The sequence below is a fragment of the Salvelinus alpinus genome, chromosome 34, assembly GCF_045679555.1.
Source record: "Salvelinus alpinus chromosome 34, SLU_Salpinus.1, whole genome shotgun sequence".
Taxonomy (NCBI): Eukaryota; Metazoa; Chordata; class Actinopteri; order Salmoniformes; family Salmonidae; genus Salvelinus; species Salvelinus alpinus.
Genome location: NC_092119.1, coordinates 13,284,960 through 13,309,959, shown reverse-complemented (window position 1 = coordinate 13,309,959; position 25,000 = coordinate 13,284,960). Strand labels below are relative to the sequence as shown.

At 47.2% G+C, this 25,000-nt stretch overlaps 1 protein-coding gene across 1 annotated transcript in view; it reads left to right on the top strand.

The window, feature by feature from the left end:
* The window catches only part of fut8a (fucosyltransferase 8a (alpha (1,6) fucosyltransferase)), a 184,203-nt gene that overhangs the window by 139,186 nt on the left and 20,017 nt on the right, over positions 1-25,000 (top strand). The window contains exons 4-5 of the mRNA XM_071382212.1: positions 21,647-21,768; positions 24,556-24,718. Coding sequence (XP_071238313.1) covers positions 21,647-21,768; positions 24,556-24,718 — 285 coding nt within the window. The remainder of the gene's footprint in view (positions 1-21,646; positions 21,769-24,555; positions 24,719-25,000) is intronic.

Sequence of the window (25,000 nt, the reverse complement as noted above, 5' to 3'; positions counted from 1 at the left end):
TAGCAGCAGCAGCAGTATGAGTAGTAGTAGCAGCAGCAGCAGTATAAGTAGTAGTAGCAGCAGCAGCAGTATGAGTAGTAGTAGTAGTAGTAGTAGTAGTAGCAGCAGTATGAGTAGTAGTAGCAGCAGCAGTAGTAGTAGTAGTAGTAGTAGTAGTAGCAGCAGTATGAGTAGTAGCAGCAGCAGCAGTAGTAGTAGTAGTAGTAGCAGCAGCAGTATGAGTAGTAGCAGCAGCAGCAGTAGTAGTAGTAGTAGTAGTAGTAGCAGCAGTAGTAGTAGTAGTAGTAGTAGCAGCAGTATGAGTAGTAGTAGCAGCAGCAGTAGTAGTAGTAGTAGTAGTAGCAGCAGTAGTAGTAGTAGTAGCAGCAGCAGCAGTAGTAGTAGTAGTAGTAGCAGCAGCAGTAAGAGTAGTAGCAGCAGCAGCAGCAGTAGTAGTAGTAGTAGTAGTAGTAGTAGCAGCAGCAGTATGAGTAGTAGCAGCAGCAGCAGCAGTAGTAGTAGTAGTAGTAGTAGCAGCAGCAGTATGAGTAGTAGCAGCAGCAGCAGCAGTAGTAGTAGTAGTAGTAGCAGCAGTATGAGTAGTAGCAGCAGCAGCAGTATGAGTAGTAGTAGCAGCAGCAGTAGTAGTAGTAGCAGCAGCAGTATGAGTAGCAGCAGCAGCAGTAGTAGTAGTAGTAGTAGTAGTAGCAGCAGCAGTATGAGTAGTAGCAGCAGCAGTATGAGTAGTAGTAGCAGCAGCAGCAGTAGTAGTAGTAGTAGTAGTAGCAGCAGCAGTATGAGTAGTAGCAGCAGCAGCAGTATGAGTAGTAGTAGCAGCAGCAGCAGTATGAGTAGTAGTAGCAGCAGCAGCAGTATGAGTAGTAGTAGTAGTAGTAGTAGTAGTAGCAGCAGTATGAGTAGTAGTAGCAGCAGCAGTAGTAGTAGTAGTAGTAGTAGCAGCAGCAGTAGTAGTAGTAGCAGCAGCGGCAGTATGAGTAGTAGTATCAGCAGTATGAGTAGTAGTAGCAGCAGCAGCAGCAGTATGAGTAGTAGCAGCAGTATGAGTAGTAGTAGCAGCAGCAGCAGCAGTATGAGTAGTAGCAGCAGTATGAGTAGTAGCAGCAGCAGCAGCAGCAGTATGAGTAGTAGCAGCAGCAGCAGCAGCAGTATGAGTAGTAGCAGCAGTATGAGTAGTAGCAGCAGCAGCAGCAGCAGTATGAGTAGTAGCAGCAGTATGAGTAGTAGCAGCAGCAGCAGCAGCAGTATGAGTAGTAGCAGCAGTATGAGTAGTAGCAGCAGCAGCAGCAGCAGTATGAGTAGTAACAGCAGCAGTCGTAGCAGGAGCAGCAGCAGCCGTAGCAGTATGAGTAGTAGCAGCAGCAGTATGAGTAGTAGCAGCAGCAGCAGTAGTAGTAGTAGTAGTAGCAGCAGTATGAGTAGTAGCAGCAGCAGCAGTATGAGTAGTAGTAGCAGCAGCAGTAGTAGTAGTAGCAGCAGCAGTATGAGTAGCAGCAGCAGCAGTAGTAGTAGTAGTAGTAGTAGTAGTAGCAGCAGCAGTATGAGTAGTAGCAGCAGCAGTATGAGTAGTAGTAGCAGCAGCAGCAGTAGTAGTAGTAGTAGTAGTAGCAGCAGCAGTATCAGTAGTAGCAGCAGCAGCAGTATGAGTAGTAGTAGCAGCAGCAGCAGTATAAGTAGTAGTAGCAGCAGCAGCAGTATGAGTAGTAGTAGTAGTAGTAGTAGTAGTAGTAGCAGCAGTATGAGTAGTAGTAGCAGCAGCAGTAGTAGTAGTAGTAGTAGTAGCAGCAGCAGTAGTAGTAGTAGCAGCAGCGGCAGTATGAGTAGTAGTATCAGCAGTATGAGTAGTAGTAGCAGCAGTATGAGTAGTAGTAGCAGCAGCAGCAGCAGTATGAGTAGTAGCAGCAGTATGAGTAGTAGCAGCAGCAGCAGCAGCAGTATGAGTAGTAGCAGCAGTATGAGTAGTAGCAGCAGCAGCAGCGGCAGTATGAGTAGTAGCAGCAGTATGAGTAGTAGCAGCAGCAGCAGTATGAGTAGTAGCAGCAGTATGAGTAGTAGCAGCAGCAGCAGTATGAGTAGTAGCAGCAGTATGAGTAGTAGTAGCAGCAGCAGCAGCAGTATGAGTAGTAGCAGCAGTATGAGTAGTAGCAGCAGCAGCAGTATGAGTAGTAGCAGCAGTATGAGTAGTAGCAGCAGCAGCAGCAGCAGTATGAGTAGTAGCAGCAGTATGAGTAGTAGCAGCAGCAGCAGCAGCAGTATGAGTAGTAACAGCAGCAGTCGTAGCAGGAGCAGCAGCAGCCGTAGCAGTATGAGTAGTAGCAGCAGCAGTATGAGTAGTAGCAGCAGCAGCAGTAGTAGTAGTAGTAGTAGTAGTAGTAGTAGCAGCAGCAGCAGTATGAGTAGTAACAGCAGCAGTCGTAGCAGTATGAGTAGTAGCAGCAGCAGTATGAGTAGTAGCAGCAGCAGCAGTATGACTAGTAGCAGCAGCAGCAGTATGAGTAGTAGTAGCAGCAGCAGTAGTAGTAGTAGCAGCAGCAGTATGAGTAGCAGCAGCAGCAGTAGTAGTAGTAGTAGTAGTAGTAGCAGCAGCAGTATGAGTAGTAGCAGCAGCAGTATGAGTAGTAGTAGCAGCAGCAGCAGTAGTAGTAGTAGTAGTAGTAGCAGCAGCAGTATGAGTAGTAGCAGCAGCAGCAGTATGAGTAGTAGTAGCAGCAGTATGAGTAGTAGTAGCAGCAGCAGCAGTATGAGTAGTAGTATTAGTAGTAGTAGTAGTAGCAGCAGTATGAGTAGTAGTAGCAGCAGCAGTAGTAGTAGTAGTAGTAGTAGCAGCAGCAGTAGTAGTAGTAGCAGCAGCGGCAGTATGAGTAGTAGTATCAGCAGTATGAGTAGTAGCAGCAGCAGTATGAGTAGTAGTAGCAGCAGCAGCAGTAGTAGTAGTAGTAGTAGTAGTATGAGTAGTAGCAGCAGCAGCAGTATGAGTAGTAGTAGCAGCAGCAGCAGCAGTATAAGTAGTAGTAGCAGCAGCAGCAGTATGAGTAGTAGTAGTAGTAGTAGTAGTAGTAGCAGCAGTATGAGTAGTAGTAGCAGCAGCAGTAGTAGTAGTAGTAGTAGTAGCAGCAGCAGTAGTAGTAGTAGCAGCAGCGGCAGTATGAGTAGTAGTATCAGCAGTATGAGTAGTAGTAGCAGCAGTATGAGTAGTAGTAGCAGCAGCAGCAGCAGTATGAGTAGTAGCAGCAGTATGAGTAGTAGCAGCAGCAGCAGCAGCAGTATGAGTAGTAGCAGCAGTATGAGTAGTAGCAGCAGCAGTATGAGTAGTAGCAGCAGTATGAGTAGTAGCAGCAGCAGCAGTATGAGTAGTAGCAGCAGTATGAGTAGTAGCAGCAGCAGCAGCAGCAGTATGAGTAGTAGCAGCAGTATGAGTAGTAGTAGCAGCAGCAGCAGCAGTATGAGTAGTAGCAGCAGTATGAGTAGTAGCAGCAGCAGCATTATGAGTAGTAGCAGCAGCAGCAGCAGCAGTATGAGTAGTAGCAGCAGTATGAGTAGTAGCAGCAGCAGCAGCAGCAGTATGAGTAGTAACAGCAGCAGTCGTAGCAGGAGCAGCAGCAGCCGTAGCAGTATGAGTAGTAGCAGCAGCAGTATGAGTAGTAGCAGCAGCAGCAGTAGTAGTAGTAGTAGTAGTAGTAGTAGTAGCAGCAGCAGCAGTATGAGTAGTAACAGCAGCAGTCGTAGCAGTATGAGTAGTAGCAGCAGCAGTATGAGTAGTAGCAGCAGCAGCAGTATGAGTAGTAGCAGCAGCAGCAGTATGAGTAGTAGTAGCAGCAGCAGTAGTAGTAGTAGCAGCAGCAGTATGAGTAGCAGCAGCAGCAGTAGTAGTAGTAGTAGTAGTAGTAGTAGCAGCAGCAGTATGAGTAGTAGCAGCAGCAGTATGAGTAGTAGTAGCAGCAGCAGCAGCAGTATGAGTAGTAGCAGCAGTATGAGTAGTAGCAGCAGCAGCAGCAGCAGTATGAGTAGTAGCAGCAGTATGAGTAGTAGCAGCAGCAGCAGCAGCAGTATGAGTAGTAGCAGCAGTATGAGTAGTAGCAGCAGCAGCAGCAGCAGTATGAGTAGTAGCAGCAGTATGAGTAGTAGCAGCAGCAGCAGCAGCAGTATGAGTAGTAGCAGCAGTATGAGTAGTAGCAGCAGCAGCAGCAGCAGTATGAGTAGTAGCAGCAGTATGAGTAGTAGTAGCAGCAGCAGCAGCAGTATGAGTAGTAGCAGCAGTATGAGTAGTAGCAGCAGCAGCAGTCGCAGCAGTATGAGTAGTAGCAGCAGCAGCAGCAGCAGTATGAGTAGTAGCAGCAGTATGAGTAGTAGCAGCAGCAGCAGCAGCAGTATGAGTAGTAACAGCAGCAGTCGTAGCAGGAGCAGCAGCAGCCGTAGCAGTATGAGTAGTAGCAGCAGCAGTATGAGTAGTAGCAGCAGCAGCAGTAGTAGTAGTAGTAGTAGTAGTAGTAGTAGTAGTAGTAGCAGCAGCAGCAGCAGCAGTATGAGTAGTAACAGCAGCAGTCGTAGCAGTATGAGTAGTAGCAGCAGCAGTATGAGTAGTAGCAGCAGCAGCAGTAGTAGTAGTAGTAGTAGTAGTAGCAGCAGCAGCAGCAGCAGTATGAGTAGCAGCAGCGGCAGTATGAGTAGTAGTATCAGCAGTATGAGTAGTAGTAGCAGCAGCAGCAGTATGAGTAGTAGTATCAGCAGTATGAGGAGTAGTAGCAGCAGTATGAGTAGTAGTAGCAGCAGCAGCAGCAGTATGAGTAGTAGCAGCAGTATGAGTAGTAGCAGCAGCAGCAGCAGCAGTATGAGTAGTAGCAGCAGTATGAGTAGTAGCAGCAGCAGCAGCAGTATGAGTAGTAGCAGCAGCAGCAGCAGCAGTATGAGTAGTAACAGCAGCAGTATGAGTAGTAGCAGCAGCAGCAGTATGAGTAGTAGTAGCAGCAGCAGTATGAGTAGTAGTAGCAGCAGCAGCCGTAGCAGTATGAGTAGTAGTAGCAGCAGTATGAGTAGTAGTAGTAGTAGCAGCAGTATGAGTAGTAGTAGCAGCAGCAGTAGTAGTAGTAGTAGTAGTAGCAGCAGTAGTAGTAGTAGTAGCAGCAGCAGCAGTAGTAGTAGTAGTAGTAGCAGCAGCAGTAAGAGTAGTAGCAGCAGCAGCAGCAGTAGTAGTAGTAGTAGTAGTAGTAGTAGCAGCAGCAGTATGAGTAGTAGCAGCAGCAGCAGCAGTAGTAGTAGTAGTAGTAGTAGCAGCAGCAGTATGAGTAGTAGCAGCAGCAGCAGCAGTAGTAGTAGTAGTAGTAGCAGCAGTATGAGTAGTAGCAGCAGCAGCAGTATGAGTAGTAGTAGCAGCAGCAGTAGTAGTAGTAGCAGCAGCAGTATGAGTAGCAGCAGCAGCAGTAGTAGTAGTAGTAGTAGTAGTAGCAGCAGCAGTATGAGTAGTAGCAGCAGCAGTATGAGTAGTAGTAGCAGCAGCAGCAGTAGTAGTAGTAGTAGTAGTAGCAGCAGCAGTATGAGTAGTAGCAGCAGCAGCAGTATGAGTAGTAGTAGCAGCAGCAGCAGTATGAGTAGTAGTAGCAGCAGCAGCAGTATGAGTAGTAGTAGTAGTAGTAGTAGTAGTAGCAGCAGTATGAGTAGTAGTAGCAGCAGCAGTAGTAGTAGTAGTAGTAGTAGCAGCAGCAGTAGTAGTAGTAGCAGCAGCGGCAGTATGAGTAGTAGTATCAGCAGTATGAGTAGTAGTAGCAGCAGCAGCAGCAGTATGAGTAGTAGCAGCAGTATGAGTAGTAGTAGCAGCAGCAGCAGCAGTATGAGTAGTAGCAGCAGTATGAGTAGTAGCAGCAGCAGCAGCAGCAGTATGAGTAGTAGCAGCAGCAGCAGCAGCAGTATGAGTAGTAGCAGCAGTATGAGTAGTAGCAGCAGCAGCAGCAGCAGTATGAGTAGTAGCAGCAGTATGAGTAGTAGCAGCAGCAGCAGCAGCAGTATGAGTAGTAGCAGCAGTATGAGTAGTAGCAGCAGCAGCAGCAGCAGTATGAGTAGTAACAGCAGCAGTCGTAGCAGGAGCAGCAGCAGCCGTAGCAGTATGAGTAGTAGCAGCAGCAGTATGAGTAGTAGCAGCAGCAGCAGTAGTAGTAGTAGTAGTAGCAGCAGTATGAGTAGTAGCAGCAGCAGCAGTATGAGTAGTAGTAGCAGCAGCAGTAGTAGTAGTAGCAGCAGCAGTATGAGTAGCAGCAGCAGCAGTAGTAGTAGTAGTAGTAGTAGTAGTAGCAGCAGCAGTATGAGTAGTAGCAGCAGCAGTATGAGTAGTAGTAGCAGCAGCAGCAGTAGTAGTAGTAGTAGTAGTAGCAGCAGCAGTATCAGTAGTAGCAGCAGCAGCAGTATGAGTAGTAGTAGCAGCAGCAGCAGTATAAGTAGTAGTAGCAGCAGCAGCAGTATGAGTAGTAGTAGTAGTAGTAGTAGTAGTAGTAGCAGCAGTATGAGTAGTAGTAGCAGCAGCAGTAGTAGTAGTAGTAGTAGTAGCAGCAGCAGTAGTAGTAGTAGCAGCAGCGGCAGTATGAGTAGTAGTATCAGCAGTATGAGTAGTAGTAGCAGCAGTATGAGTAGTAGTAGCAGCAGCAGCAGCAGTATGAGTAGTAGCAGCAGTATGAGTAGTAGCAGCAGCAGCAGCAGCAGTATGAGTAGTAGCAGCAGTATGAGTAGTAGCAGCAGCAGCAGCGGCAGTATGAGTAGTAGCAGCAGTATGAGTAGTAGCAGCAGCAGCAGTATGAGTAGTAGCAGCAGTATGAGTAGTAGCAGCAGCAGCAGTATGAGTAGTAGCAGCAGTATGAGTAGTAGTAGCAGCAGCAGCAGCAGTATGAGTAGTAGCAGCAGTATGAGTAGTAGCAGCAGCAGCAGTATGAGTAGTAGCAGCAGTATGAGTAGTAGCAGCAGCAGCAGCAGCAGTATGAGTAGTAGCAGCAGTATGAGTAGTAGCAGCAGCAGCAGCAGCAGTATGAGTAGTAACAGCAGCAGTCGTAGCAGGAGCAGCAGCAGCCGTAGCAGTATGAGTAGTAGCAGCAGCAGTATGAGTAGTAGCAGCAGCAGCAGTAGTAGTAGTAGTAGTAGTAGTAGTAGTAGCAGCAGCAGCAGTATGAGTAGTAACAGCAGCAGTCGTAGCAGTATGAGTAGTAGCAGCAGCAGTATGAGTAGTAGCAGCAGCAGCAGTATGACTAGTAGCAGCAGCAGCAGTATGAGTAGTAGTAGCAGCAGCAGTAGTAGTAGTAGCAGCAGCAGTATGAGTAGCAGCAGCAGCAGTAGTAGTAGTAGTAGTAGTAGTAGCAGCAGCAGTATGAGTAGTAGCAGCAGCAGTATGAGTAGTAGTAGCAGCAGCAGCAGTAGTAGTAGTAGTAGTAGTAGCAGCAGCAGTATGAGTAGTAGCAGCAGCAGCAGTATGAGTAGTAGTAGCAGCAGTATGAGTAGTAGTAGCAGCAGCAGCAGTATGAGTAGTAGTATTAGTAGTAGTAGTAGTAGCAGCAGTATGAGTAGTAGTAGCAGCAGCAGTAGTAGTAGTAGTAGTAGTAGCAGCAGCAGTAGTAGTAGTAGCAGCAGCGGCAGTATGAGTAGTAGTATCAGCAGTATGAGTAGTAGCAGCAGCAGTATGAGTAGTAGTAGCAGCAGCAGCAGTAGTAGTAGTAGTAGTAGTAGTATGAGTAGTAGCAGCAGCAGCAGTATGAGTAGTAGTAGCAGCAGCAGCAGCAGTATAAGTAGTAGTAGCAGCAGCAGCAGTATGAGTAGTAGTAGTAGTAGTAGTAGTAGTAGCAGCAGTATGAGTAGTAGTAGCAGCAGCAGTAGTAGTAGTAGTAGTAGTAGCAGCAGCAGTAGTAGTAGTAGCAGCAGCGGCAGTATGAGTAGTAGTATCAGCAGTATGAGTAGTAGTAGCAGCAGTATGAGTAGTAGTAGCAGCAGCAGCAGCAGTATGAGTAGTAGCAGCAGTATGAGTAGTAGCAGCAGCAGCAGCAGCAGTATGAGTAGTAGCAGCAGTATGAGTAGTAGCAGCAGCAGTATGAGTAGTAGCAGCAGTATGAGTAGTAGCAGCAGCAGCAGTATGAGTAGTAGCAGCAGTATGAGTAGTAGCAGCAGCAGCAGCAGCAGTATGAGTAGTAGCAGCAGTATGAGTAGTAGTAGCAGCAGCAGCAGCAGTATGAGTAGTAGCAGCAGTATGAGTAGTAGCAGCAGCAGCATTATGAGTAGTAGCAGCAGCAGCAGCAGCAGTATGAGTAGTAGCAGCAGTATGAGTAGTAGCAGCAGCAGCAGCAGCAGTATGAGTAGTAACAGCAGCAGTCGTAGCAGGAGCAGCAGCAGCCGTAGCAGTATGAGTAGTAGCAGCAGCAGTATGAGTAGTAGCAGCAGCAGCAGTAGTAGTAGTAGTAGTAGTAGTAGTAGTAGCAGCAGCAGCAGTATGAGTAGTAACAGCAGCAGTCGTAGCAGTATGAGTAGTAGCAGCAGCAGTATGAGTAGTAGCAGCAGCAGCAGTATGAGTAGTAGCAGCAGCAGCAGTATGAGTAGTAGTAGCAGCAGCAGTAGTAGTAGTAGCAGCAGCAGTATGAGTAGCAGCAGCAGCAGTAGTAGTAGTAGTAGTAGTAGTAGTAGCAGCAGCAGTATGAGTAGTAGCAGCAGCAGTATGAGTAGTAGTAGCAGCAGCAGCAGCAGTATGAGTAGTAGCAGCAGTATGAGTAGTAGCAGCAGCAGCAGCAGCAGTATGAGTAGTAGCAGCAGTATGAGTAGTAGCAGCAGCAGCAGCAGCAGTATGAGTAGTAGCAGCAGTATGAGTAGTAGCAGCAGCAGCAGCAGCAGTATGAGTAGTAGCAGCAGTATGAGTAGTAGCAGCAGCAGCAGCAGCAGTATGAGTAGTAGCAGCAGTATGAGTAGTAGCAGCAGCAGCAGCAGCAGTATGAGTAGTAGCAGCAGTATGAGTAGTAGTAGCAGCAGCAGCAGCAGTATGAGTAGTAGCAGCAGTATGAGTAGTAGCAGCAGCAGCAGTCGCAGCAGTATGAGTAGTAGCAGCAGCAGCAGCAGCAGTATGAGTAGTAGCAGCAGTATGAGTAGTAGCAGCAGCAGCAGCAGCAGTATGAGTAGTAACAGCAGCAGTCGTAGCAGGAGCAGCAGCAGCCGTAGCAGTATGAGTAGTAGCAGCAGCAGTATGAGTAGTAGCAGCAGCAGCAGTAGTAGTAGTAGTAGTAGTAGTAGTAGTAGTAGTAGTAGCAGCAGCAGCAGCAGCAGTATGAGTAGTAACAGCAGCAGTCGTAGCAGTATGAGTAGTAGCAGCAGCAGTATGAGTAGTAGCAGCAGCAGCAGTAGTAGTAGTAGTAGTAGTAGTAGCAGCAGCAGCAGCAGCAGTATGAGTAGCAGCAGCGGCAGTATGAGTAGTAGTATCAGCAGTATGAGTAGTAGTAGCAGCAGCAGCAGTATGAGTAGTAGTATCAGCAGTATGAGGAGTAGTAGCAGCAGTATGAGTAGTAGTAGCAGCAGCAGCAGCAGTATGAGTAGTAGCAGCAGTATGAGTAGTAGCAGCAGCAGCAGCAGCAGTATGAGTAGTAGCAGCAGTATGAGTAGTAGCAGCAGCAGCAGCAGTATGAGTAGTAGCAGCAGTATGAGTAGTAGCAGCAGCAGCAGCAGCAGTATGAGTAGTAACAGCAGCAGTATGAGTAGTAGCAGCAGCAGCAGTATGAGTAGTAGTAGCAGCAGCAGTATGAGTAGTAGTAGCAGCAGCAGCCGTAGCAGTATGAGTAGTAGTAGCAGCAGTATGAGTAGTAGCAGCAGCAGCAGTAGTAGTAGTAGTAGTAGTAGTAGTAGTAGCAGCAGCAGCAGTATGAGTAGTAACAGCAGCAGTCGTAGCAGTATGAGTAGTAGCAGCAGCAGTATGAGTAGTAGCAGCAGCAGCAGTATGACTAGTAGCAGCAGCAGCAGTATGAGTAGTAGTAGCAGCAGCAGTAGTAGTAGTAGCAGCAGCAGTATGAGTAGCAGCAGCAGCAGTAGTAGTAGTAGTAGTAGTAGTAGCAGCAGCAGTATGAGTAGTAGCAGCAGCAGTATGAGTAGTAGTAGCAGCAGCAGCAGTAGTAGTAGTAGTAGTAGTAGCAGCAGCAGTATGAGTAGTAGCAGCAGCAGCAGTATGAGTAGTAGTAGCAGCAGTATGAGTAGTAGTAGCAGCAGCAGCAGTATGAGTAGTAGTATTAGTAGTAGTAGTAGTAGCAGCAGTATGAGTAGTAGTAGCAGCAGCAGTAGTAGTAGTAGTAGTAGTAGCAGCAGCAGTAGTAGTAGTAGCAGCAGCGGCAGTATGAGTAGTAGTATCAGCAGTATGAGTAGTAGCAGCAGCAGTATGAGTAGTAGTAGCAGCAGCAGCAGTAGTAGTAGTAGTAGTAGTAGTATGAGTAGTAGCAGCAGCAGCAGTATGAGTAGTAGTAGCAGCAGCAGCAGTATAAGTAGTAGTAGCAGCAGCAGCAGTATGAGTAGTAGTAGTAGTAGTAGTAGTAGTAGCAGCAGTATGAGTAGTAGTAGCAGCAGCAGTAGTAGTAGTAGTAGTAGTAGCAGCAGCAGTAGTAGTAGTAGCAGCAGCGGCAGTATGAGTAGTAGTATCAGCAGTATGAGTAGTAGTAGCAGCAGTATGAGTAGTAGTAGCAGCAGCAGCAGCAGTATGAGTAGTAGCAGCAGTATGAGTAGTAGCAGCAGCAGCAGCAGCAGTATGAGTAGTAGCAGCAGTATGAGTAGTAGCAGCAGCAGCAGCAGCAGTATGAGTAGTAGCAGCAGTATGAGTAGTAGCAGCAGCAGCAGCAGCAGTATGAGTAGTAGCAGCAGCAGCAGCAGCAGTATGAGTAGTAGCAGCAGTATGAGTAGTAGTAGCAGCAGCAGCAGCAGTATGAGTAGTAGCAGCAGTATGAGTAGTAGCAGCAGCAGCAGCAGCAGTATGAGTAGTAGCAGCAGCAGCAGCAGCAGTATGAGTAGTAGCAGCAGTATGAGTAGTAGCAGCAGCAGCAGCAGCAGTATGAGTAGTAGCAGCAGTATGAGTAGTAGTAGCAGCAGCAGCAGCAGTATGAGTAGTAGCAGCAGTATGAGTAGTAGCAGCAGCAGCATTATGAGTAGTAGCAGCAGCAGCAGCAGCAGTATGAGTAGTAGCAGCAGTATGAGTAGTAGCAGCAGCAGCAGCAGCAGTATGAGTAGTAACAGCAGCAGTCGTAGCAGGAGCAGCAGCAGCCGTAGCAGTATGAGTAGTAGCAGCAGCAGTATGAGTAGTAGCAGCAGCAGCAGTAGTAGTAGTAGTAGTAGTAGTAGTAGTAGCAGCAGCAGCAGTATGAGTAGTAACAGCAGCAGTCGTAGCAGTATGAGTAGTAGCAGCAGCAGTATGAGTAGTAGCAGCAGCAGCAGTATGAGTAGTAGCAGCAGCAGCAGTATGAGTAGTAGTAGACAGATAGTAGTAGTAGCAGCAGCAGTATGAGTAGCAGCAGCAGCAGTAGTAGTAGTAGTAGTAGTAGTAGTAGCAGCAGCAGTATGAGTAGTAGCAGCAGCAGTATGAGTAGTAGTAGCAGCAGCAGCAGCAGTATGAGTAGTAGCAGCAGTATGAGTAGTAGCAGCAGCAGCAGCAGCAGTATGAGTAGTAGCAGCAGTATGAGTAGTAGCAGCAGCAGCAGCAGCAGTATGAGTAGTAGCAGCAGTATGAGTAGTAGCAGCAGCAGCAGCAGCAGTATGAGTAGTAGCAGCAGTATGAGTAGTAGCAGCAGCAGCAGCAGCAGTATGAGTAGTAGCAGCAGTATGAGTAGTAGCAGCAGCAGCAGCAGCAGTATGAGTAGTAGCAGCAGTATGAGTAGTAGTAGCAGCAGCAGCAGCAGTATGAGTAGTAGCAGCAGTATGAGTAGTAGCAGCAGCAGCAGCAGCAGCAGTATGAGTAGTAGCAGCAGCAGCAGCAGCAGTATGAGTAGTAGCAGCAGTATGAGTAGTAGCAGCAGCAGCAGCAGCAGTATGAGTAGTAACAGCAGCAGTCGTAGCAGGAGCAGCAGCAGCCGTAGCAGTATGAGTAGTAGCAGCAGCAGTATGAGTAGTAGCAGCAGCAGCAGTAGTAGTAGTAGTAGTAGTAGTAGTAGTAGTAGTAGCAGCAGCAGCAGCAGCAGTATGAGTAGTAACAGCAGCAGTCGTAGCAGTATGAGTAGTAGCAGCAGCAGTATGAGTAGTAGCAGCAGCAGCAGTAGTAGTAGTAGTAGTAGTAGTAGCAGCAGCAGCAGCAGCAGTATGAGTAGCAGCAGCGGCAGTATGAGTAGTAGTATCAGCAGTATGAGTAGTAGTAGCAGCAGCAGCAGTATGAGTAGTAGTATCAGCAGTATGAGGAGTAGTAGCAGCAGTATGAGTAGTAGTAGCAGCAGCAGCAGCAGTATGAGTAGTAGCAGCAGTATGAGTAGTAGCAGCAGCAGCAGCAGCAGTATGAGTAGTAGCAGCAGTATGAGTAGTAGCAGCAGCAGCAGCAGTATGAGTAGTAGCAGCAGTATGAGTAGTAGCAGCAGCAGCAGCAGCAGTATGAGTAGTAACAGCAGCAGTCGTAGCAGGAGCAGCAGCAGCCGTAGCAGTATGAGTAGTAGCAGCAGCAGTATGAGTAGTAGCAGCAGCAGCAGTATGAGTAGTAGTAGCAGCAGCAGTATGAGTAGTAGTAGCAGCAGCAGCCGTAGCAGTATGAGTAGTAGTAGCAGCAGTATGAGTAGTAGCAGCAGCAGCAGTATGAGTAGTAGTAGCAGCAGTATGAGTAGTAGCAGCAGCAGTATGAGTAGTAGTAGCAGCAGCAGCCATAGCAGTATGAGTAGTAGTAGCAGCAGTATGAGTAGTAGTAGCAGCAGTATGAGTAGTAGCAGCAGCAGCAGTATGAGTAGTAGTAGCAGCAGTATGAGTAGTAGCAGCAGCAGTATGAGTAGTAGTAGCAGCAGCAGCCGTAGCAGTATGAGTAGTAGTAGCAGCAGTATGAGTAGTAGCAGCAGCAGCAGTATGAGTAGTAGTAGCAGCAGTATGAGTAGTAGTAGCAGCAGTATGAGTAGTAGCAGCAGCAGTAGCAGCAAGGGTAGTAGTAGCAGCAAAAACGGAAATATCACATTGGCATAAGAATTCAGACCCTTACTTTGTTGAATCACCTTTGGCAGCGATTACAGCCTCAAATCTTGGGTATGACGCTACAAGCTTGGCACACCTGTATTTGGGAAGTTTCTCCCATTCTTGTCTGCAGATCCTCTCAAGCTCTGTCAGGTTGGATTTGGAGCGTCACTGCACAGCTATTTTCAGGTATCTCCAGAGATGTTCGATCGGGTTCAAGTCCGAACTCTGGCTGTGCCACTCAAAGACAGTCAGAGACTTGTCCTAAAGCCACTCCTGCATTGTCTTGGCTGTGTGCTTAGGGTCGTTGTCCTGTTGGAAGGTGAATCTTCGCCCCAGTCCGATGTCCTGAGCGCTCTGGAGCAGGTTTTCATCAAGGATCTCTCTGTGCTTTGCTCCATTCATCTTTCCCTCCATCCTGACTAGTCTCCCAGTCCCTGCCATTGAAAAACATCCTCGCAGCATGATGCTGCCACCACCTTGCTTCACCGTTGGGATGGTGCCAGGTTTCCTCCAGACGTGACGCTTGGCATTCAGGCAACGAGTTCAATCTTGGTTTCATCAGACCAGAGAATCTTGGTTCTCATGGTCTGAGAGTCTTTAGGTGCCTTTTGGCAAACTCCAAGCAGGCTGTCATGTGCCTTTTACTGAGGAGTGGCTTCCGTCTGGCCAATCTATCATAAAGGCCTGATACGTGGAGTGCTGCAGAGATGGTTGTCCTTCTGGAAGTTTCTCCCATCTCCACAGAGGAACTCTAGAGCTCTGTCAGAGTGACCATTGGGTTCTTGGTCACCTCCCTGACCAAGGCCCTTCTCCCCCGATTGCTCATTTTGGCCGTGCGGCCAACTGTAGGAAGAGTGTTGGTGGTTCCAAACGTCTTCCATTTAAGAATGATGGACGCAACTGTTTATTTTATATAACATCAGCAATTGTCACAAAGTTCTTAACAGATACCTATAGGACTTTGGTCAAAGTAATGCACTATAAAGGGATGCGATTTGGTACACAGCCTGAGACTGCAGCAGTGTACGGAATCTCTCTGAGGAAGTGCAGTAATGAGACTACTGGCTGCTCTAGTAGGACCCCTAGAGAGAGGAGGAATGTGGAGAGACACTGTGATGACTGAACCATGCAGAGACAGGGGAGGAGATGTAGAAGCCTGTTTGACCAAGACAGCAGTGTGTGTGTTTACCAGCAGTTGACCAAGCCTCAGTGTGTGTGTTCACTGTAACGCCATAAGTGATAGTCGGTCAGGGTCTGAGGACGGGTGGCAGATTGTATTTGTATTTATTATGGATCCTCATTAGCTGTTGCCAAGGCAGCAGCTACTCTTCCTAGGGTTCAAACACATTAAGCCACTTACTGTACATATAAAACAAAAGATAAAACAGTACATCATATAACATTATTACACCACTACATATCTACAATACAACATGTTTAATACCACAATACAACAATATTACAATGTACGAGTGTGTAGAGTGCGTGTGCTAGTGTGTGTGTGTACGTATGTGTGTGTCTGTTCCTATGGTGTATCTATTCTCAGTCCTTGCTGTTCCAAAAGGTGTATTTTTATCAGTAAAAAAAAAAAAAAAGATTCTACTGCTTGCATCACTTACCTGATGTGGAATAGAGTTCCATGCAGTCATGGCTCTATGTAGTTGGTGTTGTACTGTACTGTACTGCATGTGTCTGCCTGGTTCTCATTGTCTGTGGATCTTGCTATAGGCTCATCTGTTGGAGCTGAAGTATGTTGTTTTGGTACCCCAAACTGACCCTGTTCAATTTAAAACTAGTAACCAGGTTCCCAATAAATATTACAAAACATTCTTCCAGATTAGTGAAACAGGTGATGTTTTCTAACAGGAATCCTTTAACCAGGTTTGAATAAGAAATAAAAGATAACTGACTGGTCGTTATGGTAGCTCTCTCACTCCTGAGTGGCTGTCTGCCTGCCTGTCAGACTGCCTTTGTGTGAATAGCAATAGAGGGAGGGAGGGGGTAAATGGAGGAGTGAAGGAAAAGAAGGAGAGATGGAGAGAGAGAATGAGACTTCCTTTGTGTGTAGCGATGGAGGGATGAGGTAAATGGAGGAAGAGAAAGAGAAATGGGGGGAAAAGTGGAGGCTGGCCAAGAAGGTCTCCTACAGATGACTAGGTGTTGACATTCCTTCTTCCTCTGCCACAGCCAGCAGACCTTATTATCCCTGTAGCTCACCATTCTACTCAGGAAGGCACAGGAGAATTTATTAAAACAAACACTCTGCTCATTGTGTGTGTGTGTGTGTGTGTGTGTGTGTGTGTGTGTGTGTGTGTGTGTGTGTGTGTGTGTGTGTGTGTGTGTGTGTGTGTGTGTGTGTGTGTGTGTGTGTGTGTGTGTGTGTGTGTGTGTGCTGCAGTGTGTGTGTGCTGCAGTGTATGACTGTAGCCTGGAATATTGCCTCTGATATACTCCTGACAGTGATTTATTTAGACACATACATGATGTAAATCACTGTTGGGACTGGGAGCATGTCAGAGTCGCAGACTTCACTTCGATCATTTTTCAGGGACTTTTTATCTGTCCTTCATCTGAGCAAGGTTTTGAGTGTATTTTCTATTTCGTGGCAGTGGCGCGACTACATCGGACGATCATATCTAAAGCCAGACACATTAGCAAACATATTGCTGTAGCTATGGTGACAGTAAAATGAATGTATTAGACGTTAAGTCCATTAGTGTCACCTGAAAATGCATTCCGGGTGACACCTCATGAAGCTGGCTGAAAGAATGCCAAGAGTGTACAAAGCTGTCATCAAGGCAAAGGGTGGCTACTTTGAAGAATCTCAAATATAAAATACACTGCTCAAAAAAATAAAGGGAACACTTAAACAACACAATGTAACTCCAAGTCAATCACACTTCTGTGAAATCAAACTGTCCACTTAGGAAGCAACACTGATTGACAATAAATTTCACATGCTGTTGTGCAAATAGAATAGACAAAAGGTGGAAATTATAGGCAATTAGCAAGACACCCCCAATAAAGGAGTGGTTCTGCAGGTGGTGACCACAGACCACTTCTCAGTTCCTATGCTTCCTGGCTGATGTTTTGGTCACTTTTGAATGCTGGCGGTGCTTTCACTCTAGTGGTAGCATGAGACGGAGTCTACAACCCACACAAGTGGCTCAGGTAGTGCAGCTCATCCAGGATGGCACATCAATGCGAGCTGTGACAAGAAGGTTTGCTGTGTCTGTCAGCGTAGTGTCCAGAGCATAGAGGCGCTACCAGGAGACAGGCCAGTACATCAGGAGACGTGGAGGAGGCCGTAGGAGGGCAACAACCCAGCAGCAGGACCGCTACCTCCGCCTTTGTGCAAGGAGGAGCACTGCCAGAGCCCTGCAAAATGACCTCCAGCAGGCCACAAATGTGCATGTGTCAGCATATGGTCTCACAAGGGCTCTGAGGATCTCATCTCGGTACCTAATGTCAGTCAGGCTACCTCTGGCGAGCACATGGAGGGCTGTGCGGCCCCCCAGTCCAAACTTTTGACTGGTACTGTACCTCTCACTTCCCTTCCCACAAGCTGACACTCAACCTGCATATCCCACACCTCAACCTGCATATCCCACACCTCAACCTGCATATCCCACACCTCAACCTACATATCCCACCACTCAACCTGCATATCCCACACCTCAACCTACATATCCCACCACTCAACCTACATATCCCACCACTCAACCTGCATATCCCACCACTCAACCTACATATCCCACCACTCAACCTGCATATCCCACCGCTCAGCCTACATATCCCACCACTCAACCTGCATATCCCACACCTCAACCTGCATATCCCACCACTCAACCTGCATATCCCACCACTCAACCTACATATCCCACCACTCAATCTACATATCCTACAACTCAACCTACATATCCCACCACTCAACCTACATATCCCACCACTCAACCTGCATATCCCACCACTCAACCAACATATCCCACCACTCAACCTACATATCCCACCACTCAATCTACATATCCCACCACTCAACCTACATATCCCACCACTCAACCTACATATCCCACCACTCAACCTACATATCCCACCACTCAACCTGCATATCCCACCACTCAACCTACATATCCCACCACTCAACCTACATATCCCACCACTCAACCTGCATATCCCACCACTCAACCTGCATATCCCACACCTCAACCAACATATCCCACCACTCAACCTACATATCCCACCACTCAACCTGCATATCCTACCACTCAACCTACATATCCCACCGCTCAGCCTACATATCCCACCACTCAACCTGCATATTCCACCTCTCAACCTACATATCCCACCACTCAACCTGCATATCCCACCTCTCAACCTACATATCCCACCACTCAACTTACATATCCCACCACTCAACCTACATATCCCACCTCTCAACCTACATATCCCACCACTCAACCTACATATCCCACCACTCAACCTACATATCCCACCACTCAACCTGCATATCCCACCACTCAACCTACATATCCCACCGCTCAACCTACATATCCCACCTCTCAACCTGCATATCCCACCACTCAACCTACATATCCCACCACTCAACCTACATATCCCACCTCTCAACCTACATATCCCACCACTCAACCTACATATCCCACCACTCAACCTACGTATCCCACCACTCAACTTACATATCCCACCACTCAACCTGCATATCCCACCACTCAACCTACATATCCCACCACTCAACCTGCATATCCCACCACTCAACCTGCATATCCCACCTCTCAACCTACATATCCCACCACTCAACCTGCATATCCCACCACTCAACCTACATATCCCACCACTCAACCTACATATCCCACCACTCAACCTGCATATCCCACCACTCAACCTACATATCCCACCACTCAACCTGCATATCCCACCACTCAACCTACATATCCCACCACTCAACCTACATATCCCACCACTCAACCTGCATATCCCACCACTCAGCCTACATATCCCACCACTCAACCTACATATCCCACCACTCAGCCTACATATCCCACCACTCAGCCTACATATCCCACCACTCAACCTGCATATCCCACCTCTCAACCTACATATCCCACCACTCAACCTGCATATCCCACCACTCAACCTACATATCCCACCACTCAACCTGCATATCCCACCGCTCAGCCTACATAGTGGAGCATTATGGGGTCATTCAGACCATACCAGCCATTGCACAGAGTCTGCCTATTTCCTTAACAGTTTCCATTCATCCACATCCACTGTAACTGCAGTGGTAAAACTGCCCATTAACCTCTTAAAGTTGCTGGGATTCCTTCCTCTTCCTCCTCTCAGCCATTCATTAAATGATTGAATTCATAACCTCTGGTCACTGGGTGTGTGGGTGAGACTCACCTGTTTTGCTCCAAGATACTCTGCACCCCAGAGCTGTTTTGTGTTTTCTCTGATTACCGGCACTGGGTTGCAGCCAGAGATACTTTATTCCCAGCATCAGGCATCAGGGTGGCTTGTATTTCTACTCATCCTCTCTGTCCTCCCTTCTCTCCATCTCAGTCTCTCTGTCCTCCCTTCTCTCCATCTCAGCCTCTCTGTCCTCCCTTCTCTCCATCTCAGTCTCTCTGTCCTCCCTTCTCTCCATCTCAGCCTCTCTGTCCTCCCTTCTCTCCATCTCAGTCTCTCTGTCCTCCCTTCTCTCCATCTCAGCCTCTCTGTCCTCCCTTCTCTCCATCTCAGTCTTTCTGTCCTCCCTTCTCTCCATCTCAGCCTCTGTCCTCCCTTCTCTCCATCTCAGCCTCTCTGTCCTCCCTTCTCTCCATCTCAGCCTCTGTCCTCCCTTCTCTCCATCTCAGCCTCTGTCCTCCCTTCTCTCCATCTCAGTCTCTCTGTCCTCCCTTCTCTCCATCTCAGTCTCTTTGTCCCTCTTCTATATCTCAGTCTCTCTGTCCCTCTTCTCTATATCAGCATCTCTGTCCTCCCTTCTCTCCATCTCAGCCTCTCTGTCCTCCCTTCTCTCCATCTCAGTCTCTCTGTCCTCCCTTCTCTCCATCTCAGTCTCTCTGTCCTCCCTTCTCTCCATCTCAGTCTCTCTGTCCTCTTCTTCTCTCCTCCTCTCTGACTTTCACCTCATTTCATCCTTGACCAGCCATGAATGACATAAATATTTTACATTTCGGTTTCTTTCCTCCTCCTGTTTCATCTCTGTACTGTGGCTGTGCATTCCTGATGAGTCAGGCATTGTGATGTGACCAACCACACACAGACACAGTTACAAACACACGCGTGCGTACGCACACACACACACACACACACACACACACACACACACACACACACACACACACACACACACACACACACACACACACACACACACAGGGAAGCCCGCTGTTTGCCATTACAGAACGCCACGCATAATTTCATGTCACAGTTGCCTGCTATAGACAGATATTTATTCTCAGCTAGGCTTCTGAGATAAGACTGCTGTCAATGCTGCATCCATGGAGACACAGGTGGGGAATATCAATCACCATGGTTACTCTCATAGTTACTGTCATCCTACTCAGTTGATATGTTTTCAGGTATTACACTATATGAGGTAGTGATATTCAGAAGGCCTTGTCCTGTACATGGTGTACAGAAGGCTCTTCAACACACCTTGTTTAACTGACCCGCTCTACTTCTCTCTCTTCTACTTGTTGTTGAGGAGGAGCTGCCAGGGGAACCCTTACCCCACGTGGCTCTAACTTTCTTCTCGGCAGGACGTAGGGGGATGAATAGCTACTGCCACTGAATGAATTGCCTTGCGGTCATTGGCTGTTCTCACGCCTTACCACTGATCATTATAAACACACACACACACACCCCACTGATCATTATAAACACATACACACAAACACACGCACAGTCGACTCTCATACCTCACCTCTGATCATTATAAACACATACACACAAACACACGCACAGTCGACTCTCATACCTCACCTCTGATCATTATAAACACATACACACAAACACACGCACAGTCGACTCTCATACCTCACCTCTGATCATTATAAACACATACACACAAACACACGCACAGTCGACTCTCATACCTCACCTCTGATCATTATAAACACATACACACAAACACACACACAGTCGACTCTCATACCTCACCTCTGATCATTATAAACACATACACACAAACACACACACAGTCGACTCTCATACCTCACCTCTGATCATTGCATTAAATTGGCGCTTGGAGGTGGGATTGAGCGCAGCCAAACGCAAAGCCCCCAGGGAAATCAGCCTGTCGACACTCACCTGACCTAGCAGGACAGGCACACACACACCTATACTGTACACACACACCTATACTGTACACACATACACAGACACACACACACACCTATACTATACACACACACCTATACTGTACACACACACCTATACTGTACACACATACACAGACACACACACACACACACCTATACTGTACACACACACCTATACTGTACACACACACACACCTATACTGTACACACATACACAGACACGCACACACACCTATACTCTACTCTACACACACCTATACTGTACACACATACACAGACACACACACCTATACTGTACACACACACCTATACTGTACACACATACACAGACACACACACCTATACTGTACACACACACCTATACTGTACACACACACACACACCTATACTGTACACACATACACAGACACACACACACACACCTATACTCTACTCTACACACACCTATACTGTAGACACACACCTATACTGTACACACACACCTATACTGTACACACATACACAGACACACACACACACCTATACTCTACACACACACACACACACACACACACACACACACACACACACACACACACACACACACACAGGCACACACACCTATACTGTACACACACACACACACCTATACTGTACACAGACACCTATACTGTACACACACACCTATACTGTACACACACACCTATACTGTACACACACACACACACCTATACTTTACACACACACACACACACCTATACTTTACACACACACACACACACACACACACACACACACACACACACACACACACACACACACACACACACACACACACACACACACACACACACACACAGACACAGACACAGACACACATATACTGTACACACACAGACACACCTATACTGTACACACACACTGTACACACACACGCACACCTGGCTGGACACCTAGTGTAAAAAAACTCCTCCCTGCTCCAGGCCCTCTAACTGATGTTAGCTGTATTCCAGACTGACCCCTCCTCATTTCCTCTCCCCTGTCTCTAGGTTACCAGAGAGCCAGGTGAGTACAGGCAGAGTGACCTTTAACCTCTGACCTCTCCTCTCCACCTCTCTTGTAGGTTACCAGAGGGTCAGTCTGACGGGGGCCAGGTGGTGAGCGCAGGGAAACTGACCTCTGACCTCTCCTCTACCCCTGTACTGTAGGTTACCCGACAGTCAGTCTGACGGGGGCCAGGTGGTGAGCGCAGGGAAACTGCGGACCCTAGAGGAACAGCTGATCAGAGCTAAAGAACAGATCAACTCCTATCGTAGCCTGCCTGAAGACGGTGAGACACACACACGCGCGCACACACACACACACACACACACACACACAGAAACACATATTGGGTTAAAGCTTAAGTGGAGTTGCCCATAGGCACAGACATAGGATGGGCTTTCCCTCAATCAGGTGCTGAACTATGTACACTACATGACCAAAAGTATGTGGACACCTGCTCGCTGAACATCTCATACCAAAATCATGGGTATCAATATGGAGTTGGTCTCCCCTTTGCTGCTATAACAGCCTCCAGTCTTCTGGGAAGGCTTTCCACTAGATGTTGGAACATTACTGTGGGGACTTGCTTCTATTCAGCCACAAGAGCATTAGTGAGGTCGGGCACTGATGTTGGGCGATTAGGCCTGGCTCGCAGTCACTGTTCTTAAAGGTGTTCAATGGGGTAGAGGTCAGGGATCTGTGTAGGCCAGTCAAGTTATTCTACACCGATTTCTGAATGGACCTTCCTTTGTGCACTGGAGCATTGTCATGATGAAACAGGAAAGGGCCTTCCCCAAACTGTTGGAAGCACAGAATCGTCTAGAATGTCATTGTATGCTATAGCGTTAATATTCCCCTTCACTGGAACTAAGGAGCCTGAATCATGAAAGTCAGCCCCAGACCAGTATTCCTCCTCCACCAAACTTGAGCTGATGTTGCTTCCAGAGGCAGTTTGGAACTCGGTAGTGAGTGTTGCAACCGAGGACAGACGATGTTTGCGAGCTACGTGCTTCAGCACTCGGCGGTCCCATTCTGTGAGCTTGTGTGACCTTCACAATAACAGCACTTACAGGAGGACAGAAATGTGACGAACTGACTTGTTAGAAAGGGGGCATCCTGACGGTGCCACGTTGAAAGTCACTGAGCTCTTCAGTGAGGCCTTTCTACTGCCAATGTTTGTCTGTGGATATTGCATGACCGTTTGCTCGAATTTTATACACCTGTCAGCAACAGGTGTGGCTGAAATAGTCGAATCCACTCATCTGAAGTGGTGTCCACATACTTTTGTATATACTGTATAGTGTATCTTGAAATGTAACGGATGTTGGAAGACTGATAGACAAGACTGTATGTTTTTAACACTGAGGCCTTGCATCATAGCCCTGGACCTAGTCTGGTACACAAGTGTCCTGAGCGATAGCCATGCGTGATGAGAAGGTGGAGGGAATGTAATATCTGGATGTTTTTATACATGTCATGTGTGTCGATAACGGTCATTTCTGTACAGTGAGACTAAAAATACAGCACTGCTCCCATTATTTATATAACACACATGTGTGCACACACCCAGGCAAACACACAAACACACACACACACGCACACGCACACACACACGCACGTGCACACACACACACACACACCTTGGAAATGAGGACAGGAGGCAGTGAGGAGCAGTATTCCCAGGCAGGATTCCCTGTCCACTGCTCCATTCCTCTTTCCTCCTATTTCAGACAGAAATCTTCATTCCCTTTTCTTCACTGTAACATGAGCGCCACAAACAACTGTTCTTCTGGGTCGGCTGCTTATTATACTGCCACAACCCTAAGTGTCATTTAGGAAACATTATGAAAACAGGCTACATGAAGACAGTTAAGGATTGATTACTATGACTGTTATTATGTGAGTATGGAGTGACCTAGTAAACCTGATATCAGAAACCTGATGTAACAATGCTTTAAAGGCTACTTTAGGCTACTTGTCCCGTGTAACAATGCTTTAAAGGCTACTTTAGGCTACTTGTCCCGTATAAACAATATAACAATGCTTTAAAGGCTACTTTAGGCTACTTGTCCGGTAGAAACAATGTAACAATGCTTTAAAGGCTACTTTAGGCTACTTGTCCCGTAGAAACAATATAACAATGCTTTAAAGGCTACTTTAGGCTACTTGTCCGGTAGAAACAATGTAACAATGCTTTAAAGGCTACTTTAGGCTACTTGTCCGGTAGAAACAATATAACAATGCTTTAAAGGCTACTTTAGCCTACTTGTCCCGTGTAACAATGCTTTAAAGGCTACTTTAGGCTACTTGTCCTGTAGAAACAATATATCAATGCTTTAAAGGCTACTTTAGGCTACTTGTCCCGTATAAACAATGTAACAATGCTTTAAAGGCTACTTTAGGCTACTTGTCCCGTATAAACAATGTAACAATGCTTTAAAGGCTACTTTAGGCTACTTGTCCGGTAGAAACAATGTAACAATGCTTTAAAGGCTACTTTAGGCTACTTGTCCGGTAGAAACAATAGCAGGTCAGTTCTATATTAGTAATATGGCTCTGACCTTGTAGTACTAGAATGTCCTTAACTTAACCGCTGTGACACTTATTTGTCTGTGACACCATTTCCCATGATGTGTAATGAAGTAGGAAGAAGTGGGCCCAGGCCAGAGACTGATCTAAGGACAGTTTGCACTTTCCCTTTTAAGGCTTAAGGGTGAGGGTATGTTAATCCTGGATCTGTCTCTAAGGGCAAACTTTATTGTCCATCGAAATGGATATGTTTCTTTTCACTGAGTCACCCAAGAGTCTGTAAACAGCAGGAGAGCAGCGCCCCTGGAGCAGGTCTGAGGTTAAGTGCCTTGCTCAAGAGATCAGCTGACTGTGTTTGGTGTGAGGTCCTGTGTGTTAAGCTGATCCAGGATCTGTGTCAAAGGGGCTACAGAAAATCTCAGCTGAGTGTGTGTGTGCATTATCTTGTTTTCTCCCGAAATGCATTCCATTTAATCATAAAGATGTTTGAAAAAAACATACATTTCCCTCCTGTGAGTGACCGTGTTGATGTTGTTATTTCCAGGGCCAGGTAGGAACCAGGAAGAGCTGCGGAGGAAGATAGAGAACGGGGTGAAGGAGATCTGGTACTTTGTCCGCAGTGAGGTCAAGAAGCTGGGTCACATGGAGCAGGGGGACCTGCAGAAACACATCGACACACTGCTGCAGGAGCTGGGACACCAGCAGAGGTACTGTACACACACACGCACGCACGCACGCACGCACGCACACACACACACACACACACACACACACACACACACACACACACACACACACACACACACACACACACACACACACACACACACACACACACACACACACACACACACACACACACACACACACTTAAGGCTTCTATAAGGAGCGTAGGCCCTTGATGAATGTCCTCCATCTCACTCGGTTTGGGGCAAGTTTTTCTGGGTGGCACCAGTTGAGGCTGCACCAGAACACACATGGATAACATA